Raw genomic sequence first — 27,364 nt, 5'->3', positions numbered from 1 at the left:
GCTCTGGGGAGTCGTTCCCACAGGCAGAGACTTGAAGCTGGGGTGAAAACATGCTCCCTGCTCTCAGGAGAGAGCAGACAAGTGTACGGCCCCTTAGTGTGTGTTCTTAGCCTTTTGAAATCACATCAGTGGCTACATATAGTGGCACACACCTTTAATCCCAGCACTTAAGAGGCAGAGGCAGGAGGATCACTGTGAGTTTGAGGCTAGCCTGGTCTAATAGTGAGCACCAGGTCAGTCAGGGATACAAGATAAGACTGTCTCAAAACAAAACCAACAACCAACAAACAAAAGAACCCCACATCAATGAAGACAACAGCAAAGTTTCACAATGAGAATTACTGAGACTGAAAGTTTGTGCCTTGCCCAGTATGACACCAAGGGACATAGTGAACTCCTGATGCCACATCCTTCTACCCACACCCCCCACACTGAGCCTCCTCGCTTTCACACAGCAGCACCGTATATCTGTAGGGCATCTTAGAGCTTCACTCACTCGCTGGTGCTGTGTGTGTGTGTGCATGAGTGTGTGTGTGTACCACAGCCTAGGCATAGGCACGCACACATACAGCTATTGTGTTTTGTGCTGTAATGAGCATTACAGTTTCTGTGTGCCCATGTTTGTGGCAGCTAGACGACAAACTTGGGTGTCATCCATAGGAACACCATCTTTCTCCTCTGAGTCAGGATCTCACTGGCCTGGAGCTCACCAATTAGGCTAGATTGGCTGCCAAAGAGCCCCAGCAGTCTTCCTGATCCTGTCTCCTCAATGCTGGGGTTACAAGCACACAACACCATTCATGCAGGGGATCCTGGGGGATCAAATTCAGACCCTCAGTTATGAGAAAATGAGTCACCTTTAGATCCCTAGATTTGTGTGTGTGTATGTGTGTGTTGTTTGTTTCACAAAGAATAAAGCATCAACTAGGAAGAGCAGGAAGGGAAATTGGCAGAGCCAGGGGACGCAGACAGGCTCCCAGGCCTTGCCTCCAGAGCAGCTGTAACCAGGTCCTGAACAGTTCTGCTGGGCCATTGGCAGTATCTGGAGACATTTATGATTATCAGAGTTAGCAGTGGGAAGATGATGCTAGCCTAGCATCTAGCCAAGAGGGCTGGTAAACATCCCACAAAGCCCCACGGTGAAGAATTGTCTGTACCGGTACATACTGTGGGGGCTGGGAGACCCTAGCCTTGAGAATGGAGATGGGAAGCCCTAAGAGTCTGAAAGAGTGCTCATGATCCAGCACAGGCACCCGCAGCACTGCCTGGGATACTTTTCAGACCCCACTTTCCTGGGACTGATTATCCGAGGCAAATTACCTTGGTAGTCTCCCTGTTGTTTATTCAGGCTTTCCATACATTTATTTATTTACTTACTTAATTTTGAAATAGGACCTCACTATATTGCCCAAGCTAGCCTTGAACTCACAATCTTCCTGCCTCTACTTCCCAAGCCATGCCTGGCCATGCATTTCTCTCTCTCTCTCTCTCTCTCTCTCTCTCTCTCTCTCTCTCTCTCTGTGTGTGTGTGTGTGTGCGCGCGCGCACGCATGTGTGTGTGTGTGTTTACCACATCCTATACATATGCACACACATATACATACATACATACTTATGCACTGCATTTATACAGTAGATTAAAGTGGGGTTGGGGATGTGACTCAGTGGCAGAGTGCTTGCCTAGCATGCATGAGACCCTAGGTTCAAACTCGGGCCAGGGTATGAGGTAGGGGATGATCGAAGTATGACGAGCTTGCTGTGCCTCCTCTTGACCAAAACCAGCACCTTGCCAGATATGAGCATCTTGTCTTCAGCCACTTCTAGCTGTTGCATCTGCTCCTACCTCGACCCTCCTGAGATGCTCATCCCTTTTCCTACTCGGCTGACAGCACTCTGAGCGCCTGGAATGGCGCTAAGGACCAGCCTCAATTCCTTGCAATGAAGGAAGCACTGACTAAGGCCACCCTTGTTCTCTAAATCACTCTGGAATCTGTCATGTTGTCATCATCAATATGATCCTGGTTTTCTTCTCTGTTTTGTGCATGAACTAAGTTACCAGTGTGCCAGATTCTGTTGTCATTTCAAGATCTTTGGTTTGGTTTTGGTTTTGTCTTTAATTTCATGTGTACGAGTGTTTTGTCTGCTTGTCTGCATGTGTATCTGTGCACTACCTGGTGCCTGCAGAGGCCAGAAGAGGACATTAGGTCACCTGGAACTAAGGTTACAGATGCCCATGAGCCTCAGTATGGGTTCTGGGAATCGAACCGTGTCCCCTGGAAGAGTAGCCAGTGCTATTATCCAGTAAACCAACTCTCCAGCCCTTTTGCAGGGTTTTCCCACTACCTCAGAGAGGCCAATCCTTGTTGAAAGAACTTTCTGTGTAAGCATAGGCTAGGCACGAGCATTTCCGACTACCAAAACAAAGAGCTGAGTTGGGGAGCTGAAGCCAGAGGACTTCTGGATCCTGCAAAGCTCTATGGCCACTTGGATTACATGGGAGGGTCTTGTAGCAGGAGGTGGGACCTGTTTGGAGCAGAGGTCATTAGTTGCCCTGGAGGCATGAGGACCATCGGCAGGAGAGCAAGCCAAGGGAGGCTCTTGCTGTGGTCCAGCCAAGACACATGACTTGAGTGGCAGAGGAAGTGGAGAGACAGGGATCTCTACAGAATGACTGCTTGTGAGCCTGTGACAGCGGGCAGAGGCTTCCCAAGAGATTTCCAAGCTTAGGACCTTGCTACCAACTCCAAGGAGGGGCAGACAAAGTGAGGAGGGGGAGAGCCTAAGAAGAGAGTCCAACCTGAGAAGTGACCTGGGCCGGATTGCAGGGAGGGGTGGCGTGTGTCTCCTGGCCCTTTCCCTCCTGAGAAAGGAAGGAAATCCAGGTGCCTGAGCAGGCGCAAGGCTAAGGGTGGCCCGTGACTGACCATATGTTGGGGGCTCCCATTACAGTCCTCTGGACCTATGGCTACCTGCTAGCCAATATCCCATTTCTTTCCTGAAACTCACCATGCAGACTCCATGTAAACAGGTAGCTTAAGCAAGTATCAGACTGTGTATGGCCCAGTGTCCCAACTTTCTAGCAGCCTGCTGTGGTTTCTTCTAAGCACCTGTGCCAAGGAGTGAGCTGTGTGTATACATGCCTCTGTGGTTAGGTACACCATGCCAAATAGGGTAGGGCGGGTCAAGTCTAATCATGTTTCCCTATAGGACTTGGCCTGGTCCATCAGCTACTATGTGCGTTTCTTCTACACCTACATCCCTTTCTACGGCATCCTGGGAGCCCTGGTTTTCCTCAACTTCATCAGGTACCCCAGCTTTGCTGGCTCACCCTGTACTTCTGAGAACACTGACTCTGTGATATGAAGCCTGTTCCTACCTGCTGTGGGGGTAGGGTAGGTACAGAGGGTCTGTTTCTGTGTGGCTTCCCGCACCCCGCCCTGAGGCTGAGCTGCACTGTCTTCTAGGTTTCTGGAGAGTCACTGGTTCGTCTGGGTCACTCAGATGAACCACATCGTCATGGAGATTGATCTTGACCACTACCGGGACTGGTTCAGCAGCCAGGTGAGGGACCCGGCAAAGCCCGGACCCCACTGTCCGTGCCTTCACCCAGACTTGGCTACTTCGGTGGATCCAGGGCTATGCTGGGCTTCCCTAGTTCTACTTGTAGCCTGTTGGCAGCCTCCGAGCTAAGCAGGAAAGGGTGGTGGGAAAGATTAGGGATGTAGCTCAGCTGAGGTTTGCCTAAGCATGCATACAGTCCTGGATTTGAGCTCCGGTACCCAGTGAACCCAGTATGGTGGCCCATACTTGTACTCTTAGTTCTTGGGACAGGGAGACAGAGGATCAGGAGTCCAAGGCCAGACTGAGTCACAAATGCTGCAGAAGAAAACATGGAAGGAATGGCAGGAATCTTCCAGAGGATCCTTGAGGAATTTGGGTGGGCTGAGGCTTCCAGGTAGAATGGTAGGACTAGAGAGGTGGCCCTGAGACCCTGGGTAAGGTGACCTTTATGAGGTAAGTCTAGGTCCTTTGGTTTTCTTTTTATCCCCAGCCACTTATCCCCTGTCCCCTCTGCAGCTGACAGCCACCTGCAATGTGGAGCAGTCCTTCTTCAATGACTGGTTCTGCGGGCATCTCAACTTGCAGATTGAGCACCAGTGAGTGTGGCCCAGGAAGGTGGGGGTGGGGCGGGGAAGACAAGGAGTTTGGGAGGGCAGCGGTCACCAGCCCATGGGCCAAGGGTACCATACAGGTCTATCTTCTCTCATGGGCAAGGCCACTGCACCATCTGAGAACACGGCTGGGCGGGAGAGGGGCTTTCTCCTGTGTGGCTGCTCTGCAGATACAGAAAGCGTGAAGACCATCTCTCAGACCTATAATGCTCCCAGGGCAGAGGAACTCACTCCCACTTTATTGACTGGGAAACTGAGGACCTGATCGATAGCCTATCTGGTTCCCCGGGTGGCTGAGGGACTGTCCCTAGTGCATCTGCCTTTGTCCCATCGTTTATCATTCTTCTCATCGTCTCCCATTTGTTTCTTATATTTTTGAAGCTGGGAGTTGAACTTACAGGAACAAGTTGAACTGCCTTGTCCACCCCATAATGAGACTACAGGCATGAGCCATAACACTCAGACCCTTGTCCCTGGCTATGCAGTACCAATATGGCTTTCTGGAGCGCCCCTGCTCATAGGTCGCTCCTCTGTACGTCACTAGTAGCCCCTGTAGACAGCTGGTGGGAGCTGCGTAGTCTTATCCGGGTCGGAGAGAGGGCCTCAGACCTGCCTCCCTCCCTGGGCTGTAGGCAGAGGTGGAGAGCATGGGGCCTGCCCTGCACTCACTCTGCCTACCTGCCCCCTCAGCCTCTTCCCCACCATGCCACGGCACAACTTGCACAAGGTCGCCCCGCTAGTGAAGTCTCTCTGCACCAAGCACGGCATCAAGTACCAGGAGAAGTCACTTCTGAGGGCCCTGCTGGACATTGTGAGGTGAGGGGTGTGGGCTTGGCAGGTGCTAGGGCTCTGAGGCACCGGGAGGGGCCAGAGGTGCGGTGGGGCTGAGGAGGTGAGAGGCACATGGCCTTACAGTAGAGACTCCAGCTCACAGTAGGGACTACTGACCTCTGGGCCACTCAGGGCTGGAAGAGGGCCTCCTCTCTCTCCTTGCCCACAGCCCGTGTGGTGAGTGGCAAGCTCTGGTCAGTAGCTGAGATGGATAGCATGACTTCCCTCACGTCCCACTGCCTAGAAGCCTTGGCCCCTTTCCATCCTGGTTCCTGAGCCCTGGTCCTCTCTCTGTGTCTTTACAGGTCCCTGAAGAAGTCTGGGGAGCTGTGGCTGGATGCCTACCTCCATAAATGAAGAGGCAGTCCTCAGGGCACCCCTGGCAGAGGGGCACAGCTGGAGTGAGGGCCAGAGGGAGGGGAGGGCTTTTGTTCTGAAGGGTTTTCATGAGACTAAAGTGTCCACTGGCTCACGTTCCCCATACTTGGTCTTGCATCCTTTCTTGTCCTCCCCACCCCCCTGTCCTATCGTCACGGGGTTCCCCCTTTGTCAGCCCTAGCCCTGTGCCCTCTGCCTCTGCCTCCCAGGCCCTTCTCCCAAAGAGCGGGAGAGAAGTGGCTGAAGCTAGTGGTTGCATCTCTGCCTCTTAACTTCTGCACCTAAAAGACCCCTGGTATAAGACTCTGCTCTTGGCAGCCTAGCCGTCTGACATTAATCCTCCCTCCCTTGTCCCCACAGACCCGCTCTGTGGAGCAGGGTCCAGGACTTGGCTCTATACTCCCTGCCAGCCTATGGTCTGGTTGTTTGGGTGAAGACATAATTTGTGTTCTGGGTGTCCTTCCCTTGGCTGGGATTGGTACGTAAGGGCCTCCCTCTGGCTGCCCAGAGCCAGCTTAGACTTTGAGGCCCAAGGAAAAGTTCTCCCACGCCCACCATCACAGCTACAGGCCCTGGGGTTGTGCAGGTTCTAGTTCACCATCTACCCAACTCCAGAGACCAAAGGGACTGTCCCTTGTGTGGGCTCAGCGGAGGTGGTGGCCAGGCTGAAGGAGGGGACTGGCCAGCCTGGAGCCTAACCTATCACCCACTCCTACCAGATGCTTCTTAATTCAAAGCTCCAAGACCCTGGGGTGGGGGTCAGACCTTTTTTCAAATCCTCCGGCCAGTCCCTAGAGACTGGAAGATGTGGACCTTGCAGGAGAGCCCCCGAGCTGCTCTCCCCAGGACAGGGTGGCCAGCATGGCCAGCATGGCCAGCACTTGACCGCTCACTGCTTCTTTCCTATTTTTACAATCTTGTTTGTTTGTTTTAGATGTTGTTGTGGTAACATTTCCTACAGAATGCATTTTGATAGGAGGGTAAGAGAGGGCTGGGCTTGAGGGTAATCTAGATGCCCCTTGCCAGGCTCCCCCAAGGCCCTTCGGGTAGAGCTAGGCTTCGCCATCAGGGTCATACTGTAAGCTGTGGCTTGAGGCGGCTGCTATCAGGTTAGGAGAAACAGGGTGGGGTGGCGTCTCTCAGGAGGGCCATTGGGAGTACCCAGTGAGGATCATGCAAGAGGGTAGAGGGAAGGGGGAGGTCAGGAAGGCTGAGGGTACGAGGGATGTGTGAGGGCGGGTGGGAGGGGGGATATCTGCTGGCTGTATCAGGAAGGGACCCATGCTGTGTCATCCTGAGATCTAACTGAACTAACCAATATTTAAATTGGAAAGAGAGGCTCAGCCTGCACAGGGGAAGCCCTCCAGGACCCCCAGCCAAGAGAGACCAACTGCTTATTGCTCCACAGAGGCAGAGAACCTGTAAGGAGTTGATCATAATTTGTATCACATTGTTTCCCCACCTCTACTTTTCTTGGGAAATAAAAAAAAAATGTAATTTTATTCTCACTTGCCTGTAGCTGAGTAAGAACAGTGGATGGCTGATGATGCTCTTGTATGCTAATGTCACGGGTATGTGTGGGTATGGTAATGCATGGATGTATGTATCGAAGGGAGGCACTTGCCCCACAGGAGAAAGGCCTAACTGTTAAGGCGAGTAGCAAACAGAACCCTGATCCTCTCTAGGAGAGGCAGTGAAGGTTCTGGAAATGGGTGTCTGTTTTGTGTTGCTGTGCCCATGTGGAAGCTTGGTGAGTCTCTATAGCCTGGGGAAGGCCTGTAGCATCCCAGCCCTGGTTACTATTCACACACAGGAGACTCTGGTCTTAGGTCTGTCTGACCTCCAACCTGGGAAGCCAGAATAATCTCCACCAGAGGTACTTGCCCAGTTCACCCTGTGATTGGACCCATGCTGCTGCTTTCTGAGCACCCATCTCTGACAGGCTCAGCAGGCCATGTCACTCCAGATATGTCAAGGCAGAGCAAGACATCAGGCACATGGTGGCCAGCACTCCAGAAAGGCCAGGGAGAGCTCCAGCAGAGATCTCATCCCCATGGATGACCAGGACCTAGCCAGAGAGGAACAGGGATAGTAGCCACTGTGTGGAAATGGTTCCCAGTGACTACACTGAGGCTGGATGGAACAGGGCTGGGGTGGTAGACACTGAGTGGCCCTGGATGAGTCCTCTGCCACCTCACCTCCAGGACCCTTGGTGCCACAGTTCAACACTTTGGGTAGACTGGCTCCAAGGCTGCTGATTTCTGTCCCCGTCAGCACAAGCCCTGGCCTCACCTGAGTGATAAGTCCACTGGAGACCTTGAAGGTGGCAGACTCTGGTGAACACATCCTCGCTACTCACCTATGCCTTTCTTCCACTTGCTGCTTGGGCTTCTGTTTGTGTGTTGCTTTCATTGGTTAATGAATAAAGAAAGCTCATTGGCCTAGTTGATAGGGCAGAACTTAGGCAGAGAAGACAGAACTGAATGCTGGGAGGAAGAAGGGCAGAGTCAGAGAAGCCATGGATCCTCCGCCTGACATGGACGCTGTTTAGAATCTCTGGTAAGCCACTGCCATGTGGTGACACACAGATTAATGGAGATGGGTTAAATTAATGTGTAAGGGTTAGTCAATAAGAAGTTAGACCTAATCGCCAAGCAGTGTTTTAATTAATACAGTTTCTGTGTGGTTATTTCGGGTGTAAGCTAGCCGGGACAAACAAGCGGACCCCTCTCCTTTGCATCAGCCTGCCAACTGTGAATCCAGGGTCTATGGCACCTGACACCCAGCGATCTGGGGAGCAGGAGGGTGACTGAAGAGAACACTGCAGGGCTGAGTGGTCTCGGCTGTGAAGTTACCAGGGAAATCTAGGCCCCCATCTCGAGCTTGTGTCTCCTCTGTGGTAACTACCTCACCTTACCTTACACACACTCCTGCCTCTCGCCTTGCCCTTGAGCACTACCTAAGGTCCAGAGCTGAGGATGGCTGTACCTGTTCCTTTCGTTACAGTGCTTGGCTGAGACTCTTGACCAATATCCCCCAATTTGTGGGTTTCCCCTACTAAAGTTACGACCCTAATATTCAAAGCCTGGAGTTATCAAACCCTAACACCTCCCAGGCCAAGGGCTAAGACCAGAGTGGGGAAGGCGCCTAGCCTGAGTCAGCACAGTGACAACAGATGACTCAGAACATACGTGGAGAGTTCGTGCTTCTACCCCAGTTAGCGAGGCTGTTTCTTTCCTTCCCCCACCATGCCAAATGTCATACTGTACAGGAGGCTCCATGGGTCGAGGCAGACAGCGGGGTGATTAGTCCGGGCGGAGGAGATGATAAGGAATAAAGGAATAGGGTGCTACTGAAAACAGTCCCTACCAGCTTTGAGGTAGAATGAGCATGCGCCAGGCACCAGACCCCAGAGGTGGGGCTGTTGGAGCAGTCTGGTTATCTGTGCAAGCACATTTGTGTGTAGAGCTGGAGGCCCAGAGGTGATCAGCAGCTTGACTAGATCCTCATACATCCAGCTAAACACGTGGGAGCCTTTAGGGCCACTGGGGGTGGAGGAGAGGGAGGCCCCTAGCAAGAAGGTTTGGAGCAAAGGTTGCAGCCACTTGGACTAGCCTGGGCAACCATGCTGTGAGCCCACTGAGGCTCAGCTGGCTTTGCTGAGCTGACTTGGGAAGGCCTATCGTGAAGATAGCTGTTGCAAGATGGACCAGACAGCAGTGGGTCCCCACAGATCACCTGATGACCTGGGAAGGGGCTGGAGAAAACTTCTGTACATTTCTGGACACCAATGTTCTATTGATTGATAGGATTTTACATTTCTAGCCAGACTGGCTTCACAATAAATGGAACACAGAGCCACCCAGTGTTTCAAGACCAGGACATCACAGTCATGTCCCTACTGCCTTCTGCTGTTGTTGATGCTTTTCTTGGGACTTTGAAGGCATTTGGGTCTTCAAACCATTTTCTTCAAGAGTTAATGAAGAGAACCAATAACAGGAAGCAGGGCTTGGAAAGTGTTGAGGTCTTTAAGGACACAGTCTGTTTGCACAGCCCTTTCTCAAGGCCTTTATCTCCTCACTGCCGGCCACACCCACAAAGGCAGCCGCCATGGTGGACTGAAAGAATAAGAAACTTTATTTTCTGACCCAGACCCAGGCCTGCTGTATAGACAATAAAAAAAATGGGTAAAGTGGGGTCTTTCAAAGGTGCCACCAAGGCCTTTTCCTGTCCCATTGATAAGTATGGTCTATGATCTCCTTATCTTTGCTCTGAGAAGCATATAGACAGGGAAGTGGGACTCAGGTGAGTGGAGGTGACCCACTGCCAAGAGCTAACATAGATGACAGAGAGGAAGAAGGGACAGTAATCGGCTCCAGGAAGACACCTACAGGCAGGCGTCTCCACGAGGTATTAGATAACTCTGGATTTGGAGGGAGAGCGCACTCCCCTGAGCCACCACTAGGGGCAGCATGAAACATGGTCCACACTGCTGTTGTGTGGATACCCCTGGGTGGTGCTGCAGGCTCAGTGATGATTCCTAGGCTAGCCCCTGTTCAAGAAACAGTCCTCATATTCCAAGGACTTAGGGATGGAATGGCCACCTGAGTCCCTGCCCATTCAGCACTGTAACTGTTGTGCCATGCCAAGCCTGGCAGAGCTCCCCACTACTGGACACTCCTGTGTGGAGGACTGTAGGAGGCCAGTACCAACACATGGGCTTTCCAACCTACAACTCAGAGGCTCCGGCAGATGTGACCCTCAACCCCAGGTCCTTGAGATATAACTCATCCCAGGGTGCTGCTGAGTGTAGGAACAGGAAGGGGCCAAGCCCTGAGGTGAAGCTGAGCTGGAGCAGCTGTTGCCGCCATGACCCAGAGTACCCAGCGTGGAAGGGAACTCCTTACATCCCGTCCCATCTCGACACTCTGATGCCCCCTCCAGGAAGTCTGAAGCAGAAAATCCATGAAAATTCAACACTTGGCTCCATGTGTCTGAGTTGCGTTTTATATAAAAATAACAAGTTTTCCTCCAATTCTTGCTCTAGGAAAACATGCTATGCTCCACCCCTGGTCCTGTTGAACAAGTGCCATGGCCATAGGGCTCTTGAACAGAAAATGTTGAGGACTGAGGAAAGCAGCAGGGCCAGGCAGGCAGGCAGGCTGCCCCAGCAGGGGGTGAAGAGGGCTGTCCATCTTGCCCAGTGACTCAGTGATTGCTGGAGTCTTCGCCACCCAAGACGGTGCTGTCTTCATTGATGGAGATATGCATCCAGCCAGATGTCGCCAGACTTCTTCAAGGATCTGAGAGTTGGGGATGGGAGTCAGGGACTCGACTGGAAGGTATTAGCATCCCCCTGTGTCCCATAAGGAATGTTCAGTAAAGACATCCCTGTGGGATCCCATCCCCCGCCCTCCCCGAGACAGGCAGCTGTGTGGGGCCAGGTACTTATTAACCAGCGTGGAATCTGGACTGCAGCAGGGAGGTGAGTGGCAGGCGGCCAAGTCCAGTTGTGAGCCTCTGGGCCTGGCCATCATTCATCTGGTTCTCCCTGCTGCCTCTCCCTTTTGGGCTCTGCAACCCAAGACCTGGGGCACAGAACCTTCCCCCATCATAATCATAATCTCAAAGACAAGAACAGGAAAAGAAAAATGTACAGATGTCACAGGTCTAGAATCCAACCTCTGGTTTTCCCACCTCCAAGACTGTTCCTGGAGGCTGAGCCCTCCCCTGACAGCCCTGCCTCCCGACAAGCAGCTTGGCCTTCCCCTTTCTGCTTCTATTCTAAAGTGCATGCACACTTTAGAGCATCTTTGTAAGATTTAAAAGTCAGGTGGTCTCTCTCCTCTCCTCCCACCAATCAGCACATTCCTGCCTGAGGACCTCCGCAGGGCCTCTGTCTTCAGCCAGGTGCCCTTTCCCCAGTGACCAGCTGTCTCCCAGCTTCTTGCCTCTGCTCACATGGTAGATTCTCCACACTTTGCACCTTCTATGCCATAAACAATATCACACCCTCCGCCTGACCCTCCACATCCCCTCTCCTGCCTCCACCCTAGGCTTCATTCTTGTTATATGTTATTTAAAATGGTTCTCAAATTTATCATGTACTCATTGTCTGACCACACACGTGCGTGTGTTTGTGGTGTGAATGCATGTTACATGTGAGGCTGATGTCCCAGCATCTTCTTATGGCTTTTCCATCTTATTTTCTGAGACAAGGTCTCTCACTGAACCTGGAGCTCACTGGCCAATAAACCCTAGAGGGATCCCATGCTTCTGCCTCCCCAGTGCTGGGATGACGGGCACATGCCATCATTCCTGTTTTTTTTTTTACATGGGTGCCAGGGATCTGACCTCCAGTCTTCATCCTTACACAGAAAGCACTTTACCTACGGCCCAACTCCCCAGCCCTACAAATGCTTGCTTTGTTTCCCCAGCTAGAACACTGGTTTCAGTTCCCAGGAGGCAGAAACCTCTAAGCCTGTCTGACTCACTGCCATATTTCTAAGGCTCCATGAGCTCTCTACGCTGGGGAACAAGCTGAGCACTGGCTGATCAGAAAAGGTCTAGAAAGCCAGTACTGAGGGAGGGCCCCTCTCTGAGGGCCAGGAGCTCAGAAGGTGCTGACTGGGTCAAGAGTGAGCATGGACTTGGAAGAGACTAGTCTATGCGACCTGAGGAGCCCAGTGCAGCCTTACCTGATGATGTCCGCCAGGGCAGTGAAGAAGGGTTTCACCTCGTACTGCAGGCCATGCTTGGTGCAGAACGCCTTGACCAGGGGGGCCACCCTGTGGTAACTGTGCCTTGGCATCGTGGGAAAGAGGCTGGGAGGGCAGGCCAGATCTGAGTGGGGAGCTGCCAGAGGCAGCCCACCTACTCCTCACCCTCTAGGCCACATCGTCCAGGGATGACATAAAAGTGAATCCTGGACCCTGGTTTTGTCCTCGCCCTGTACCCAGAAAGCCCTACAGGCCACACTTACTGGTGCTCAATCTGGTAACTGAGGTGCCCACTGAACCAGTCAACCAAGGGCGAATGTTTCACATTGCAGGTGGTTATCAGCTGCCAGGGAAAGGAGAGGTACAAGTGAGGGAAGCTGGCTCAGAACCTTGACCCCACCATCTGGCAGCCTCAGCAGGGCCCGATCCCTCCCAGAGCATGACTCCCCAGCTGGCATGTCCCCCAACTAGGCTCCCCAGGGCCTACCTGAGAGCTGGCCCAGTCCCGGTGCTTTTCGTAACCAATCTCCTTAGGGATGTGGTTCATCTGCGTGATCCACACAAACCAGTGGCTCTCCAGGACCCTGTGAGGGAGGCTTTGGTACTGCCCTAAATCCAGCTCAGAGTGGAGGCTGGCATACAAACAGCTGAACCCAGACCTGGGCCCCAACTTCTCTATCTGTACAATGGGGTTATCTAGTTGCTTCTGCATTGACATTTAAAGAAACTTCATAGAGCAGTGTCCCTAGTGAGGCTGAGGGCCACCCACAGGCCCAGGACCAAGTCAAGCTGCTTTCCTCAAGCCCTAGGGTCTGGCCACCCTGCTAAAATTTGATTATCGTAACAGCCACCTCAAGAGGTGGTACTGGCACCCATCCTACATTGGGACAACAGGCTAAGCAGGGAGGGCTGTGGTCAGGGTCCCCTGCCACCTGCGTGAAACCTCCCCACACCCTGCCACCCTGAACCTGCCCATACCTGACGGCAACAAAGAAAAATAGTGTCCCAGTTGCACCATAGAAGGGAGCATAGGACAAGAAGAAGCGGGAGTAGAAACTAGCAGCCCACAGCAAGTCCTACAAGGAAGACAGAGGCAGTGCTGAGTAGCTTCCACGGATGGGGGGAACGGGGAGACAGGAGGAAGGGCTGGGGTCATTCAACTCTCTTTTGCATTTGCTTCAGGGTTCCAGATAGGCCACTGCCCCTCATCAGGCTTCTGCTTTCATGACTAAGTACAAGGATGGGGTCCCTGCCATGTCACCAGTTAGAGCTGACCATGGTGGTGACCTTGAGGGTACAGTAGGGCAGCCCATGCCTGGGACACAGGTGCCTGACAGTCAGTCCAGTGACTCTCCCCACAAGGGGAACTCCTTCACAGAAGAGGACCACTGCGTACCCCAAAGTGCATACTCTATCCTTGCACACACACACACACACACACACACACACACACACTCACACTCAGGGATGGATAGGACTGTCCCCTGAAGCCCTCTCCCAGAAAGTTGGATACTTGTGGCCCCGAGCAGTACCACTCACCATCCACTGCATGCGCAACAGCATGTGTGCCAGGTTTTCAAGTTCAAAGTTCACCAAGGTGAGCAGCGGTGGGCCAACTGCAAGAAGGGAGCGTAGGGGCATGCAGTAACAGGGATGGGGTACCCGGGTGAGGTGGGTGGAGGAGAGAATATAAATGCGGACCTATCCACTGAGATGACCTCACAGTTCCCACAGGGCCTGACTCATACCCCCGTCTCTTGGTGGCTGGCTCTTGTCCCTGTCTCCCACCTCCCTTGTCCCTTGTATAGGTCAGGAGCCAGCCTTACACATTTCTGTCCTTGAGTCTACCCTGTCCCTGTTTGCAGAAGCAGTTACAGAACACTCTAGGACTCCAGACACCCTGACTCAATGGTAGAGGGACTTGGGGGAGGGCGGGAAAGAGTGAGGACAGCCAGAACAGAAGGCCTACAAGCCGTCAGGTGGGTAGCATAGGCCGAGGGCCTGCCCTACCCCAGAGGTAGCAGGTACTCACTCAGGAAGAAGTACAGATGCTGGCAGTTGTAAGGCAGGTATCTGATTTTCTTCTTGCCGTACTGTGGAGACAGGTGTCAGCTGGGGAGAGCAGCTCTCCAGGCCAAGGTCAGGGGGCTGGCTGAGGCCAAGGTCAAAGGCAACTCTAGAGTCTAGCCACTGGGCCACTCATCCCCAGGTGGCTAGGAGATGGGAGAAGGACCGAACCTAGAGCTGGAATAAGGCTAAGCTAGGGGGCAAGCATGGGGTCTCCTTCCCTGCTAAGGCCCCTTAGCTGCAGGCCTGTCCTGAGTGTCCATGATCCCTGCCACCTACCTCCACACTTGACTCTCCCAGGAGGAAGACAGGTGCCACACCCACATCTGGATCCTTGTGGAAGATGTTGGGCTTGGCATGGTGCTGGAAGTGGCGGAAATTCCACCAATGGGCAGAGAAGCCCTGTGCGGAGAAGGGATCTCAGGGGTGGAGTCGGGCTGTGCCCCCTACTTGGTACCCACACATTTGAGCAGACCCAGCAGAGCCCCAATTCCATGCCTGGACGCTCACCCAGATTCACACTCACTTTCAACTGCCCCATCACGAACTGCTGGGCCACATAGTTCCACCTGGACTTGGTGAAGATGGAAGTATGGCCTATATCATGTTGCAGACACCAGCACTGGGCCTGCGGGGAGGAGGAGGTCAAGGGTGGAGGAGGCTACCTAGGCCCCTTCTGGTGCTAGGGGTCCACCCACTGCTTATGCTTCACCTACTACTGATGTTCCACTGAAACCAGCTGCCTCTTTTGCTGGACCAGTGCACCTGAGTTTGATGGTGTGCGTGTATGCAAAGGTCAAGATTCAGAAAAACCATTCCTCTGAATACAGGCTGCAGAAGCCAACTTTCTCTTCTCATAGATCCCTGTCTCCTTCTTCCCTGCATCCCCCAAGGCAAATGACAGAACCTAGAATTCTCTCCCCTACCTGAGGCAGGCATAGACACAGGGCTGCTCTTCCCCCGAAGCCTGAAATCACTACTCTGAATTTCCCTTTTGCCTTGGTCCTGACCTCACAGAGGGTCACTTCATCTGAGATGAGTGCATGAGCCCTCTGTTTCGAAAAGCATTCCATCCCATACCTGGGAGGGAAGAATGCCTCAGAAAGAGGCCAAGAAAAGTCTGAGCAGCCAGGCCTTGCCAGGTTTCTGAGCCAGTCTGTTTCCATCGGCTCAGACCCTCTCATTCTCTTTCCATCACACAGACTTTTCATGTCTGAGCCCATTCCTACAAGCTATTCCTGCTTCTTATATCAGCTCACCCTGGTCTTTTGCTCTTTAATCTGAAGGCTCCTTGGCCACATAAGATTATGATCAGATAAATTTTCTAGGTTTTTCTCTTGCTAATCTGTCTTTTGTTGCTGGAGTTTTAGCCATGACCTTCATGTTAGACCTTTTTTCACTTATGCAAGTCCTATCACACACAGGGCTGTGACATTCTGGACCTGGCACATCTTAAAAGCCTCTAACATTTTACTTACTCATCCATGTACCCACCCACCCATCCATCCATCCATCATCCATCATCCATCCATCATCCATCCATCCATCCATTCATCCATCCTTTCATTCATTTAAAATAACTGTCCTGAGTTTTCCACATGTGCTGGACCCCATATCTGCTGCATAGTCTTGGAATTACCTGAGATAAGGCCAGGATGAGGGCAGCAAGGATGCTGGACACCCAGCCGGGGCCCGAGAGGTAGAGGATAAGCCAGGCCAGCAACTCCATAACCAGGATGTGGCCCAGCAGGAATGCAAAGAACGTGTGGTCAACTTCAAACAGCTTCATGTCCTCAGCTGCCTGGCGCAAGGCTCGGAAGTCCTCGATCATCTGGGCCTGTGGCAGGAGAGTGGTCCAGAAGATGAGGAAGCACGGATCACCAGAGTCCAGAGAAACTTCTCATTGCTTCTTAAGCCATCCCATTGCCCATTGCTGGGCCCAGGTGTTAGCAAAGGCGATGGATAGAGGAACAAAAATACCAGCCAGGATGTAAGCTGGGGAACTAGCTAGCAGCTAAGTCTCTCCCTGACCCCAAAGGTGTGGGGTGGGTGAGAAGCAGAGAAAACCATAGCCAATAGAGGAATCCTTTGGGACTCAAAAACATCCTCACTGTAGAACTTGGGGCAGGGGAGCACTGGGTTTGGGGCAGAAAGAGGCCTCACCTGGAGACCCACAGCAAGTACCTAGCTAAGTCAGATCTGGAATCCTTACTTCTACAGGACATCACCATGACTTTCACCTTTGACTGTGGCCCCAGCCCCGATCCTGAGTACCCCAGAAGTAATAAAGAACAAGCTGCTACAGGCAACAGGCAATGCCCCCAAGCCTCCAGCTGTTCCCTCACATTCTGAGCTCCATCCTGGCTGGGCTCCTCTGGGGCTAGCTCTCCAATCAGCAAGGGCTTCAGGAACTTGCGCACGTAATGGAGATCCTGGTGGAAGGCGTGGAAGGCATCCTGAAGGAGAACAGACAGTCAAGTGAGTACATGCACAACTCATATAACACCCAGGGAGAACCACCGAAACAGGGTGGAAAGGTGGTTGCACTGCTGGGGAGATGGCATAGTGATTAAGGGCACTTGTTGCTCTGCAGAAGACCCAGGTTAGATTCCCAGCACTTATGTGCTGCCCGACATCCATCCATAACTCCAGTTTCGGGGGATCCAATGTCCTCTTCTTACCTCCATGACACCAAGCATGCATGTGTTACATGTAAATACATGCAGGGTAAATACTCACACATGGAAAAATTGAATAAACCTAATTCTTAAAACTAACAGAAAGAAACTGTTGATGGACAGCCAGCCAGATAGAAAGTCAGCTAGATGTTGGGCAGTCAGAAAAAAACCCAGGAGGATCAGCCTTACCTATCAGCCCTCCCTATTCTGCCCCAGGTCCCAGGTACCCTGTTCAACACCCCTCACTTGCCATGCCCCATCTGCTTTATCCAGCACAGATTCTCCTCTCAATATGCCTGAAAGAACTACAGAAAGACCGAGTCCATCCATGAAAAGGTTTAGCCCTTCCAAAAAGCTTTCCGTATGCCACAGTATTTTCTACAGAGTATAAGATTTGGATCACAGATGTTAAATTTATCCGATTCTTATCACCACAACAGTAGGTAAAAGGTGTGTGGGGAGACTTGTCATTGAAGACCCCTGGGTCACTTGAGATGAGTCAGTGGTAGGCCATACAGTGGTAGGCCATACAGTGGTAGGCCATACAGTGGTAGGCCATACAGTGGTAGGCCATACAGTGGTAGGCCATACAGTGGTAGGCCATACAGTGGTAGGCCATACACATGGTGCTCGTGGGTTCATGCGAGGAAGATATTGAGCAGTTAAACTTATTTGGTTATTCTTTTCTTTTTGGAGACATAGTTTCATGTAGCCCTGGCTAAATAGTTGCTAAAGAGCCCAAGAGAGAATGACCTCAGACTGATACTCTTGCCTCAACCTCCCTAGTGCTGGAACCACAGGCATGCACCATCATGCCTACCCAGTTCTGAACTCAGAGTCTCCTTGCATGACAGGCAAGCGCTCTACCAACTGAGCTGCATTCTCAGTAGGTAGTATAATGTTAAGAACAGAAAAGCCTGGCACTCCCGTGTCTTTCTATAATATAACTGAGGTAGGGGTGAGGAGCCGCTGTACAAGGAAAAAAAGGGAGAGATAAGACAGATAAGGACAAAGGTGACTGGGCTCCCTCATCCTTCCTTCCTCAACCTTGCTCTTGCTGTTTGCTTAGACCATTCATTGTTTGCCTATGATATCACATCGCACCCATTTATTAGCCGCAGGCAGTCAACTCACTTTTACAGTTGCAATTTCAAATGCAGAGAGGATGACTGGATGCCATTGTCCCCACGGCCCTGGGAACGGGGACTGAGGGCCCTTCCAAGATGCTGAAAAGAGGCACCTTTGCAGAAGTCTGACAAAGAACAGGGCCTCCTGTTGTCCAAGAGTCTACCAGCTTGCGTAGGTTGAAACAGAAATGACGTTGTTAACTACAGTCACCCAGCTGTACCACCAAGCTAACTACCCTGATCATTGTACATTGTATACAGGTGTTGAAATAGCCCACTGGTCACAGGAATAGGGGCCTTATTAAGTGTCTATCAAAATAAGAGGCTGGGAAGTTGGCTCAGTGGGAAGAGCACTTGCTATAAAAGCATGATGACCTGAGTTCAAATCCCTAGTGCCCACGTAGAAATCATCTGGGCATAGCTATGTGAGTCTGTAACCCCAGCACTGGGTGGGAAGTGGGGGAGGGCAGAGGCAGAGGAGCCTGCAGGCTGCCAATGCATCTCCATTCAGTGAGTCTGTCTAGAGGAATGGAGTGGAGAGTGATCGTGCAGGGCACCCAAGGTCCTCCTCTGGCCTCCACATGCGTGTGGGCACTCCTACACACACACACCCACATGTGTACAGCACACATGCACATGCAGAGAAAATAAGTAATAAAATAATTTTAAAATAAAATGAAGCTTAAAATGACCACAGTCCTTACACTGACTGGCAGGACATTTCTGAAGAGTCCTTGGAGGAAGGAGACTTTACTTAGAGATCCTATCTAGGGGGTCACTGACCCAAGACAGCTAGAAACTGGGGAGCTAGGAAGCTGTGGTTTCTGAAATAACACAGGCTGGATGGGTCCCTGGGCCCCACCTAGCAGCAGAGGTTATAAAAGCATAGCTCTCACTTCCTCTGGAGATGAAGGAGGGGCAAGGACACAGGAGAATGGGGTTCTACAGGAAGTTGCCTGGACCCAGGCTCACTGGGGTTCTTTTGACCCCACTTCCATGTGACTTTGAGCCTGTACATTCTCGGGCAAAGGCCTCTATTTCCTACCTTCAGGACCCTTCTGATATTGGACTGCGCTACATAAATTTTATTGTCATCTTTGTTTCTAAGACAGTGTCATCATACATAGTCCAGGATGGCCTTGAACTCCGTCTGTAGCTGAGGATGACCTTAAGCTTCTGATTCTTCTGACTCCACCTTTGAGTGATGGGATTACAGGTGCACGCCACCACTTCCAGTTTGTGCACTCCCAGGGATTGAACCCAAGGATTCTGTGGGTGCTAGGCAATGTGCTACCAACTGAGCTACATCCCCAGCCTTCTATTGTTATGTTTATTATTATTAATATCTACAAAATACATCTAAGTTCATCATTCTTAGGTGTAATGTGCATTGGTATTGAGGGCCTTTGTGCTGATGTGTGACCACCCATCTCTAGAATATCCCCTTTTCCTCACATGAAAGGCTATACCCACTCAACTCCTTATTCTCCTTCCACAGCCCCAACCCCACCATTGGTTCCTACGGCTCTAGCCTTATTCCAGGAAGCTCACTTTAATGGAGTCGGATAGCATGTGTCCCTCTGTGATTAGCCTATTCCACATAGCTTAATACCCTCAAGGTTCATCCATGCTGTATCAAGTGCTAGAGCTCCCTAAAGCTGATGGTGATTTGAAACCTCTCTACCTAAGCACAGAGCCTGGGGCATGGAAAGACAGACAGACAGACACTCTTTCTCTCTCCTCTCTCTGCCGCCTCCTCTCTCACACACACACAGCCACCCACTACCGCAACAAATGAGATTTAAACTCTTGGGAATGTGCCTAGGGTCACAGCTGACATGAACACCAGACAGGTGTGTATTGTAGGGAGGTGAGCAGAACCAGGTTCACTCAAGGGTCTTGCAGTCAGCTCAGTCCACAAGTGATAGAGAAGGTGTGAGCCCCCTTGGGACCAGGTCAGAAATTTCTGTGGTGGGTAGGTCAAGGCTCCAGCTGGTGGGAAGGGGATAGGCAAGTGGTCCTAGGCCCTTGGACAGAAGGCTAGGGCCTTGGGAGTGAGTGAGCACCAAGGAGAACACTCACAGGGTGGGTCCCTGGACTCTGAGAACCAGCAAGGAACTTCCCAGGACTCTAGCTTGGGTCATTTGGAGTAGTCCTTTGTGGGATCAAGGACCAAGGGCCAGGGAGAAAGGAAGACTCAGAAAGGTTAAAGGATAAGGGATATATATATATATATATCAAACCTTGTGATTTCACACAACACACACACGCACACACACACTAAAAGAGTCAAAAGTGAATGAAATTGGAAATCTTTCATTGAATCTCAGGGAAAAGTGGGTAGAAACTGCCAGAATCAAAAGGCACACCACGGGGGACCAGAGAGATGGCTCAGTGGTTAGGAACACTGGCTGGTTTTGCAGAGGATCCAGGTTCAGTTTCCAGCACCTACATGGTGGTCACAAGCATCAGAAATCCCAGTTCCAGGGAATTTGACACCTTCTGACCTCTGTGAGCACCAGGTACACATGTGATGCACATATGTACATGCAGGCAAAGCACTCATGCACATAACTTTTTTAAAGATTTATTTATTATGTATACAACATGTCTTCCATGTGTTGTTCCTGCAGGCCAGAAGAGGTTACCAGATCTCATTACAGATGGTTGTGAACCACCATGTGGTTGCTGGGAATTGAACTCAGGACCTCTGGAAGAGCAGCCAGTGCTCTTAACTGCTGAGCCATCTCTCCAGCCCCACATAACTTTTTTTTAATCTGAAAAAAAATTAAAATAAAAAAGCATAGCAAACTTAAGTTCCCTGTGAGCCCTGTAGGCTCTGTTTCCAGACAGACCTGGTTTAGGGCAAGTTTTCAAGTACAGATGATAACTAGACAAGATGGTGATTTGTCAGCCTTCCTCACCTCCCAGGGTAGGGTTGTGAACTTTTTTCCCCTCGAGACACCTGTCCCAGTATAAGAATTTGGAGGGGCAGAGCTGGTATTTGAACTTGAGTCTGTTCTCTATGGTGTCCACACAACCTCAGAATGTGTAAACCACAGAGTCCAGACAAGCAGAGCTCCTGCTCTGACCCCAGCTCACTATGAGCTCCGCACAGCAGCTGACTGGGGGTTGGGGGGCTGGGGTACAGTTTGGAGCCAGCTGACCTGCAGATGGAACCGGTGATTCCATGTAGGAGCCCCAGACAGGCTTGCCCCCTCTTCCCTCTGCATGTCCTTCTCAGAAAGATGGAAAACACTAACACACACCTCACAGGCACTTAGAAGAGGCCTTGGGGATAACAGGAGCCCCCCCTTATCCAGCTTTCTGCTGTACCCCAGGGCCCTGCTGTGCACCTGCTTCTGATAGCCACGGCTGTACATTTGAGTAGAGGAGTGAAAATGTGCTGTGTCAAGACCAAGTTGAGTCTCTGCCTAAGGGACAGGAAGGCTGGGGGATGGGGGAGACAAGCTCCTTCTACCCCGGGGCATGAAAGGGAGGGAAGAAGTTCTGGTCTCCCGCCAAAGAATGGAGAATGTTCCACAGAAGCCGGGGAGGTGGGGGAGCAGGGAGAGCTGCTGCAGCTCTGGTGATCTGGGTCCGCACTTGCTGCCTATTTCCACCTTTGCTAGAGGGGGGCCTGGGGTCTCCACGGACACCCCCACCACTCTTGCCCTCCAAATGGAGAACAGACAAGAGGGACTAAGGTTCTGCACTTACCTGTTCCTGTCACCCTCTCCCCGGCGTGTGAGAAAACATTATCAGTAACCTTCCCCCAACAGATGGAGAAACTGAGGCAAGGACAAGGAAGCAAGGACACGGAGCTCCGCAATCAGCACTTGTGTGCTGCTCTAGCCTGTGCAGCAAAGCCCAGCTCAAGGGAAGGCCCCTCAGCATCCCTGGGGTCCTGGTGAAGGGTGGGAACACACGTTTGATTCTCAGCTAGCCAGGACCCTTGGCCTCAGAGATGTTGCTTTCTCAGCAAATACCTGAAAACGACCCAGCTTTCTGGCACGTGATCCTCTTTACGAATGAACTCTGGCTTTACCACTGGAGCTTGACTTTTTTTTTTTTTTTTTGACAGGGTTTCAGCTTTGGAGCCTATCCTGGAACTTGCTCTGTAGACTAGGCTGGCCTCAAACCTGCCTCTGCCACCACCGCCCTGCAAGCCTCTTTTATCAGAAACTCCAAGACAGCCAAGGGAAGCCTTCCCTCTCAGGAAGAAAGGGGGAAGGCTGCCTGACACTCTGAGGTCACCATTATTCCCACCTCTGCACACCGCATTCCTGCCAGTCTCCCCACAGGGAAGGGTGGGCACTTCAGCCCGCAGGAGAAGACACCTGTCAAGCCCCCCAGAGTCAGGTATGGTGGCTTGTACCTATAATCTCAGTACTCGGGAGGGAAATGGCGATTGATCTCTGTGGGCTTGAGGCCAGCTTCGTGTATATAATGAGTTCTAGGCCAGCCAGGAATACATAATGAAAGCCTGTCTCAAACCAAACAAACCAGCCCCACAGAATGACGACTTGCTGAAGTAGGACTTTCAAGCAGCCAGTGTGGTTGGTGGGAACAGGGTGTGGGCATTGGTTCTGGGTGGTTGAGGCCATCCTGCTCTCTCTAGACCTCAGGGCTTCCTGGTCATCATCCTGGTCCCTCTCAGCTCCCATTCAGACACGGACCCTGCCTCCCAAATCCAGGGATGCTGGTTGTGTCATTTTAGGGTACCACGACATTGCTCATCTTCTGCTCCAGTCTCTTTACCTTATCCACACAACAGATAGGACCCAACCTCAGAAGGCTGTTAGGAGTAAGTCAGTGATCACATCTAAAGTTCTCAGAACTGAGCCTAGTCGATAACGGTTGGCGGAAAGGTCTATGACATAGCCTCTGACAGTGGCATCAGCCAGCCCTACTTTTAGCTCATCGTTCCCAAGGGGCCACAAGGAGATGGATGCCAGGTCTGCTGGACTTTGAAGTCTTCTCAGGCTGACAGTGCTTCAGCTTAATGGGCACCAGGGACTGATGGGAAACTCTCACCTTTCCCATAACTACACCAGCTGAGTTCAGGGTTCCACTTCCCGTGCGAACCAGTCACCCAGGTGCCCAGCACCATCCCCACAGTCAATCCAAAGTGAAAGCCATCTTATCCCTGCCACATTGAATGGGAAAGAGAGTCACAATGTGCGGACAGGTCAGCACCTTCTCTAAAGGTAACACAGAGATAACTCGAGCATATATCTTTTTTGGTTCTGTTTTGATATCAGATCTAATGTAGTCCAGGATGGCTTCAAACTCAACGCATAACTGAGAAGGATTTCAAACCCTCATGGTCTCACCTCCACCTCCCAAGTGCTGGGATTAAATGTCTGCACCACAATGCTGGACTCTGTTTTGCCTCATTAAAAAAAAAAAAAACTTTCACTGCTGGGGATTGAACCCATGTCCTTGAGCATGCTCAGCCGGCACTCTACCACTGAGCCATATTCTCATCCTACAGAGCTAATTCTAACAGTCCCTACTAGTATCCACATTCACACTTTGGAGCCCAATTACAGGTCACTTGTTCTGAATTCCCTCCCCAAAGAGAGGGCAGGTCCCCATCTTGCTTACCTTGATATCTTAAAGCCTTTGTCCTTCTAGATGATTCTATTGTTTTATTGCTAATTATGTGCATGTGTGTGTGTTCTGGGATAACATGCAAACGTGGGCGACGGTGCACACAAAGGCCAGAGATGCTGGCTCTCCTGCAGCTGGTGTTACCAGGGGTTGTGAGTCACCCAATGTGGGTGCTGGGAATGGAACGCAGGTCCTTTGACTTGGAGACAAGGTCTCATGAACCCGAGATTGGGCTCAAACTTGCCTCATACCCGAGAATGACCTTGAACTCCAAGTCCTCTGTCTCTGTCTCCTGATGGGGTTAGAGGTGGATGCCACCACAACCAAGTTTATGTGGCACTAAGGATGGAACCTAAGGCATCCCAAAATACTAGGCAAGCAGTCTGCCAACTAAGCTTCGTCCCAACCTTTCAGGATCCTTTTAAAGACACAGAAGACCCCTTGGGTTTTCATTCTCTGCCCTCCCTGGATCTTCTAAAGAGGGCTTTAGAATAAACCAAAGTCCTTCTGAGGACAAAAGCATCCAGTGAGTCTGGCACGTCTACCTTTTGACTCCCCCTCCCCGTGACTGTTCTCTATTGAAGCCATGCTGCATTCCTCGGGTATAGATGATGTGGTCTGAGTCTTTGCTTTAGCTGATCCATCTGCTGGACACTCCGTCCCTGCAAATGTCTTGTTCACAGCTGCAGCTGCAGAGATGGGGGTGCATAGGAGATACTCATGGACAGAGTTAGGGGACCCCCATCACGGAGAAACCAAGATGAGGAAGAGCATGGCTGTGCATTCAAATCCCACACCTGCCACTGTTTCAAGTCACGTTGTTTCTCTGCATCTGTGTTCTCATCTGCAAAGTGGGATAATGGCAGCAATACCTGCCTTAGGCTTAAGAAACAGTACCAATACCAAACATTGAATTTAGAGTCTAGAACATAGTAGGTGCTTGGCGTGTGATCCTCACATATTTATGAACAGCAGGGGCTGTCCTCTTTGACCGGCTCTTCTCGTCTCAGGGTGACTGTGACTCTTAGGCAAACCTGGCCCAGGGCCCAGAGTGCTCTCCCCAGGGCACCAGACTCTGTATCCCAGGATGGTCACAAGCTGACTTCATGGCATAAGAACTCTGGGAATTTCCTGGCAGGAAGGCTTCTGCTGCCTGAACATGAGAACAGCTGATGGGCGGCTGGGCTGATGTAAGTGGACAGCGGCCTCCCACCCCCAACCTGAGCTGCAGGGTCTGGGATGGGACAACTGACATCTAGACTTGATCGCACAGGGCACTGGACCAGTCCAATCCATGGTTTGCCCTGTGGGTCCATCACAGACAAAGACTGGGGTCTGCTGAACCCAGGTTCCTCCCAACCCTTTGATTTAAGCATACCAGGACGTTTTAGCAACTCCACCCCAATGTCTGGGACCTATAGCAATCTCTTCTCACTACAGACAGGGCCAGAGACAGGCAAGGTTCCCTGGCAGAGGCTTGGGGATGCTGTGATGGTTCCTCTTCACTCTCCAGCTTGCATACATACACTAAAGGGCAGTTACCGAACGTACAGCCGCGACACAGCAGCATGGATGAGAAGGTATGGTCTTGCCCTTAACTGGCTTGCCATATGGTCCAGCTCTCCCGACTTGATCAATAAGGAAACTGAGGTTCAGAGGAATTACCTCTCATAGCCTTCAATGGCAAAGCCAGAACCCTGCTACAAGATGCAGAGAGATGTTTTTCTGACAGATCTTTCTGGCTATGAATCAAAATGGTGGCTATTGCAAAACCATTAGATGGAGGTCTCAGGGCACTGAGCTAAATATAAAGTTCAGAATCCCATGTAGGAGGGCCCTCTGTCCAGGCCTGGCCCTGAGCAGGAAAAACCTATGTCTGTGCTCCCTACTGTCCTTCTCCTCTCTTACCCAGCATCCTATCCGATGCTATAACACGATCCTCACAGGGTTGCCAGGGCTCTGTGGGAGGGGCTGTGGAATCTCATGCCCACCATGCCCTGGTAGAAAGGCAGGAACACACATATGTGCACACGCACATAGGCACACACACATGCACACACAGACACATGCATGCACATACATGCTATGGTCCAAGGTCGATGATTTTCAAGAACCTTCTCACTCCTATGCCTCTCAGTTGCTTGGAATGAATGGGGGTGGAGAGGGATAGTGACAGTCCTGGGACAGGGCAGAATCTCCTCTGCTGCCACCAAGTTTTTCCATTAGGAATTCATTTTCTCCAGTCTTGAAGGTCTTCCTGGTACCACATTGTGAATAATCCACATAGGGTGACTGAGGGAGGAAGGGTCTGGGAAATTGCTTCACCGTTGGGCTCCAGCCAGATAGTCCTTCTGGCCAGCCACATCCCTCCTTGTCTAGCCATGGACTGAGAATGGGAAGCCAGCGTCCCCAGGGGCCAGTTCGTGCCTGGGGTGACTGTGCTTCCCGTGGAGGCCCACCCAGCCTGGCAAAATCTTCCCACGTGCAGCTGCCAGCCCAGCAGAGGTGAGTCACTGGCCCTCAGAACAGTCTACACAAGTGTTGGATAAGCCACAGACCTCCAGGCCCTGCCCAAGCTCTGCTGCCCAGCCCCCAGTCTCTGATGGCATATTCCTGTCGGTAGGGACCCAGCCCTGCCCCTCTCACTTGGAAGCACCAGGTACTAGTCTGAGAGATTCACAGCAGAAATGAGACCCTCAGTACGAAAGTGAGGGTCCTTACCTAGGGTGGGATCTACCTCTCACGGCACACCCACCTCAATGGGCCCATTCCTCCCCGAGAGACCTACTGCACAGACTGACCCAACCGCGGGTCCTCCATGCAAGAAAGGGACCTCCTTAGCCCTGGTTCCATCTCAACTCAGGAGCCAGGCTGTGGGAGTCAAAGGTCAGAAAGAGCAGAAAGGATGCTAAGGTCCGCAGGTGGAATGAGACTAGGAACCTATGACCCACGTCTCTCACCCCATCATTAGCGCCAGGCTCCACCCCGCTGGCTGTGGGCTAGCTTACCGTGGCGTCCTCCGCGCCGTGGTGGCTGATGAGGCGGCTGCCCCCTGGGTGCCGCTGTGCCCAGCGGCTGACGTCGTAGACACGGCGCTCGATGACCAGCCACTTGTCGTCTGGTAGGTCGTGCTGGCGGATCTGTTCCCAGCGGAAGATGGGCAGGGGCGCCCCCAGCGGTGTGGGCCCCTCCCGCGGCTCCGGTCTCCCGCCGAGCTTTCCGACGCCACCCATGGCCGCTGTGCACAAGTCCTCCGGACTCCGGAACGTTGCCGAGGTCTAGAGACACCGTGGAAGACGAGGTCGCGATCGAGGGTCTTCCTCTGCAGCCCGCCTTGCCGGCCCCGCCCTGCCGCTGCGGCCGCCGTACGAGCGTGCGCCTGCCCGGCTCTCCACGCAGGGAACTTTTCCCTCCCTTACATCCGCGCTGACAGCGCTCGCCTCGCCCGCCCCTCGTCCCGGCCCCCGCGCTGGCCAGTCCCGCGCCCGCTCCAATCCTGGCGCGGCACCTCCACCTCCATTGGCTATCCGGGGAGGGCGGTGTCGCGAAGGGACTCGCCCCACCCGCGAGGGCCTCGGGGGCCACCACGCCCGGCCCAGCCCCCGGGACAGTGTCCCGCCCCCAGTTCCTCGGACTCGCCGAAGCGGGGTGAGGGGACTGGGGACCCGGTACGCACGCACGAGAGTCCTGCAGGCCGCTGTTCCCGGGCGCACCCTCAGGGGCCCAAGAGGAACCCAGGTCTGAGCCCCAAGGGGCTGGGAAGTGCGGTTAGGTAC

General features: G+C 52.3%; 2 protein-coding genes across 2 annotated transcripts in view; one reads left to right on the top strand and one right to left on the bottom strand.

Moving 5' to 3' along the window:
- Fads2 (fatty acid desaturase 2) overlaps nt 1–5,486 on the top strand; it is a 40,539-nt gene extending 35,053 nt beyond the window's left edge. The window contains exons 8-12 of the mRNA XM_050137245.1: nt 3,208–3,305; nt 3,465–3,561; nt 4,078–4,157; nt 4,863–4,988; nt 5,309–5,486. Of these exons, the coding sequence (XP_049993202.1) occupies nt 3,208–3,305; nt 3,465–3,561; nt 4,078–4,157; nt 4,863–4,988; nt 5,309–5,360 (453 nt within the window). The 3' untranslated portion in view covers nt 5,361–5,486. The remainder of the gene's footprint in view (nt 1–3,207; nt 3,306–3,464; nt 3,562–4,077; nt 4,158–4,862; nt 4,989–5,308) is intronic.
- A 4,880-nt stretch (nt 5,487–10,366) lies between these two features.
- Nucleotides 10,367–27,034, bottom strand: Fads3 (fatty acid desaturase 3). The gene is made up of 12 exons (XM_050137243.1): nt 26,597–27,034; nt 16,513–16,623; nt 15,807–16,004; nt 14,694–14,795; nt 14,447–14,569; nt 14,133–14,193; nt 13,640–13,716; nt 13,079–13,176; nt 12,588–12,684; nt 12,364–12,443; nt 12,080–12,205; nt 10,367–10,684 (listed from the first exon to the last, which is right to left on the bottom strand). The coding sequence occupies exons 1-12, from the start codon at nt 26,819–26,821 to the stop codon at nt 10,633–10,635; spliced, it is 1,350 nt and encodes a 449-aa protein (XP_049993200.1). The 5' UTR covers nt 26,822–27,034; the 3' UTR covers nt 10,367–10,632.
- Nucleotides 27,035–27,364: the final 330 nt, after the last annotated feature.

This window comes from Alexandromys fortis, unplaced genomic scaffold (assembly GCF_014885135.2).
Source record: "Alexandromys fortis isolate MF-2015 unplaced genomic scaffold, M_Fortis_MF-2015_v1.1 scaffold_3, whole genome shotgun sequence".
NCBI classification, from domain to species: Eukaryota; Metazoa; Chordata; class Mammalia; order Rodentia; family Cricetidae; genus Alexandromys; species Alexandromys fortis.
This window is presented reverse-complemented; position numbering and strand designations above follow the sequence as displayed.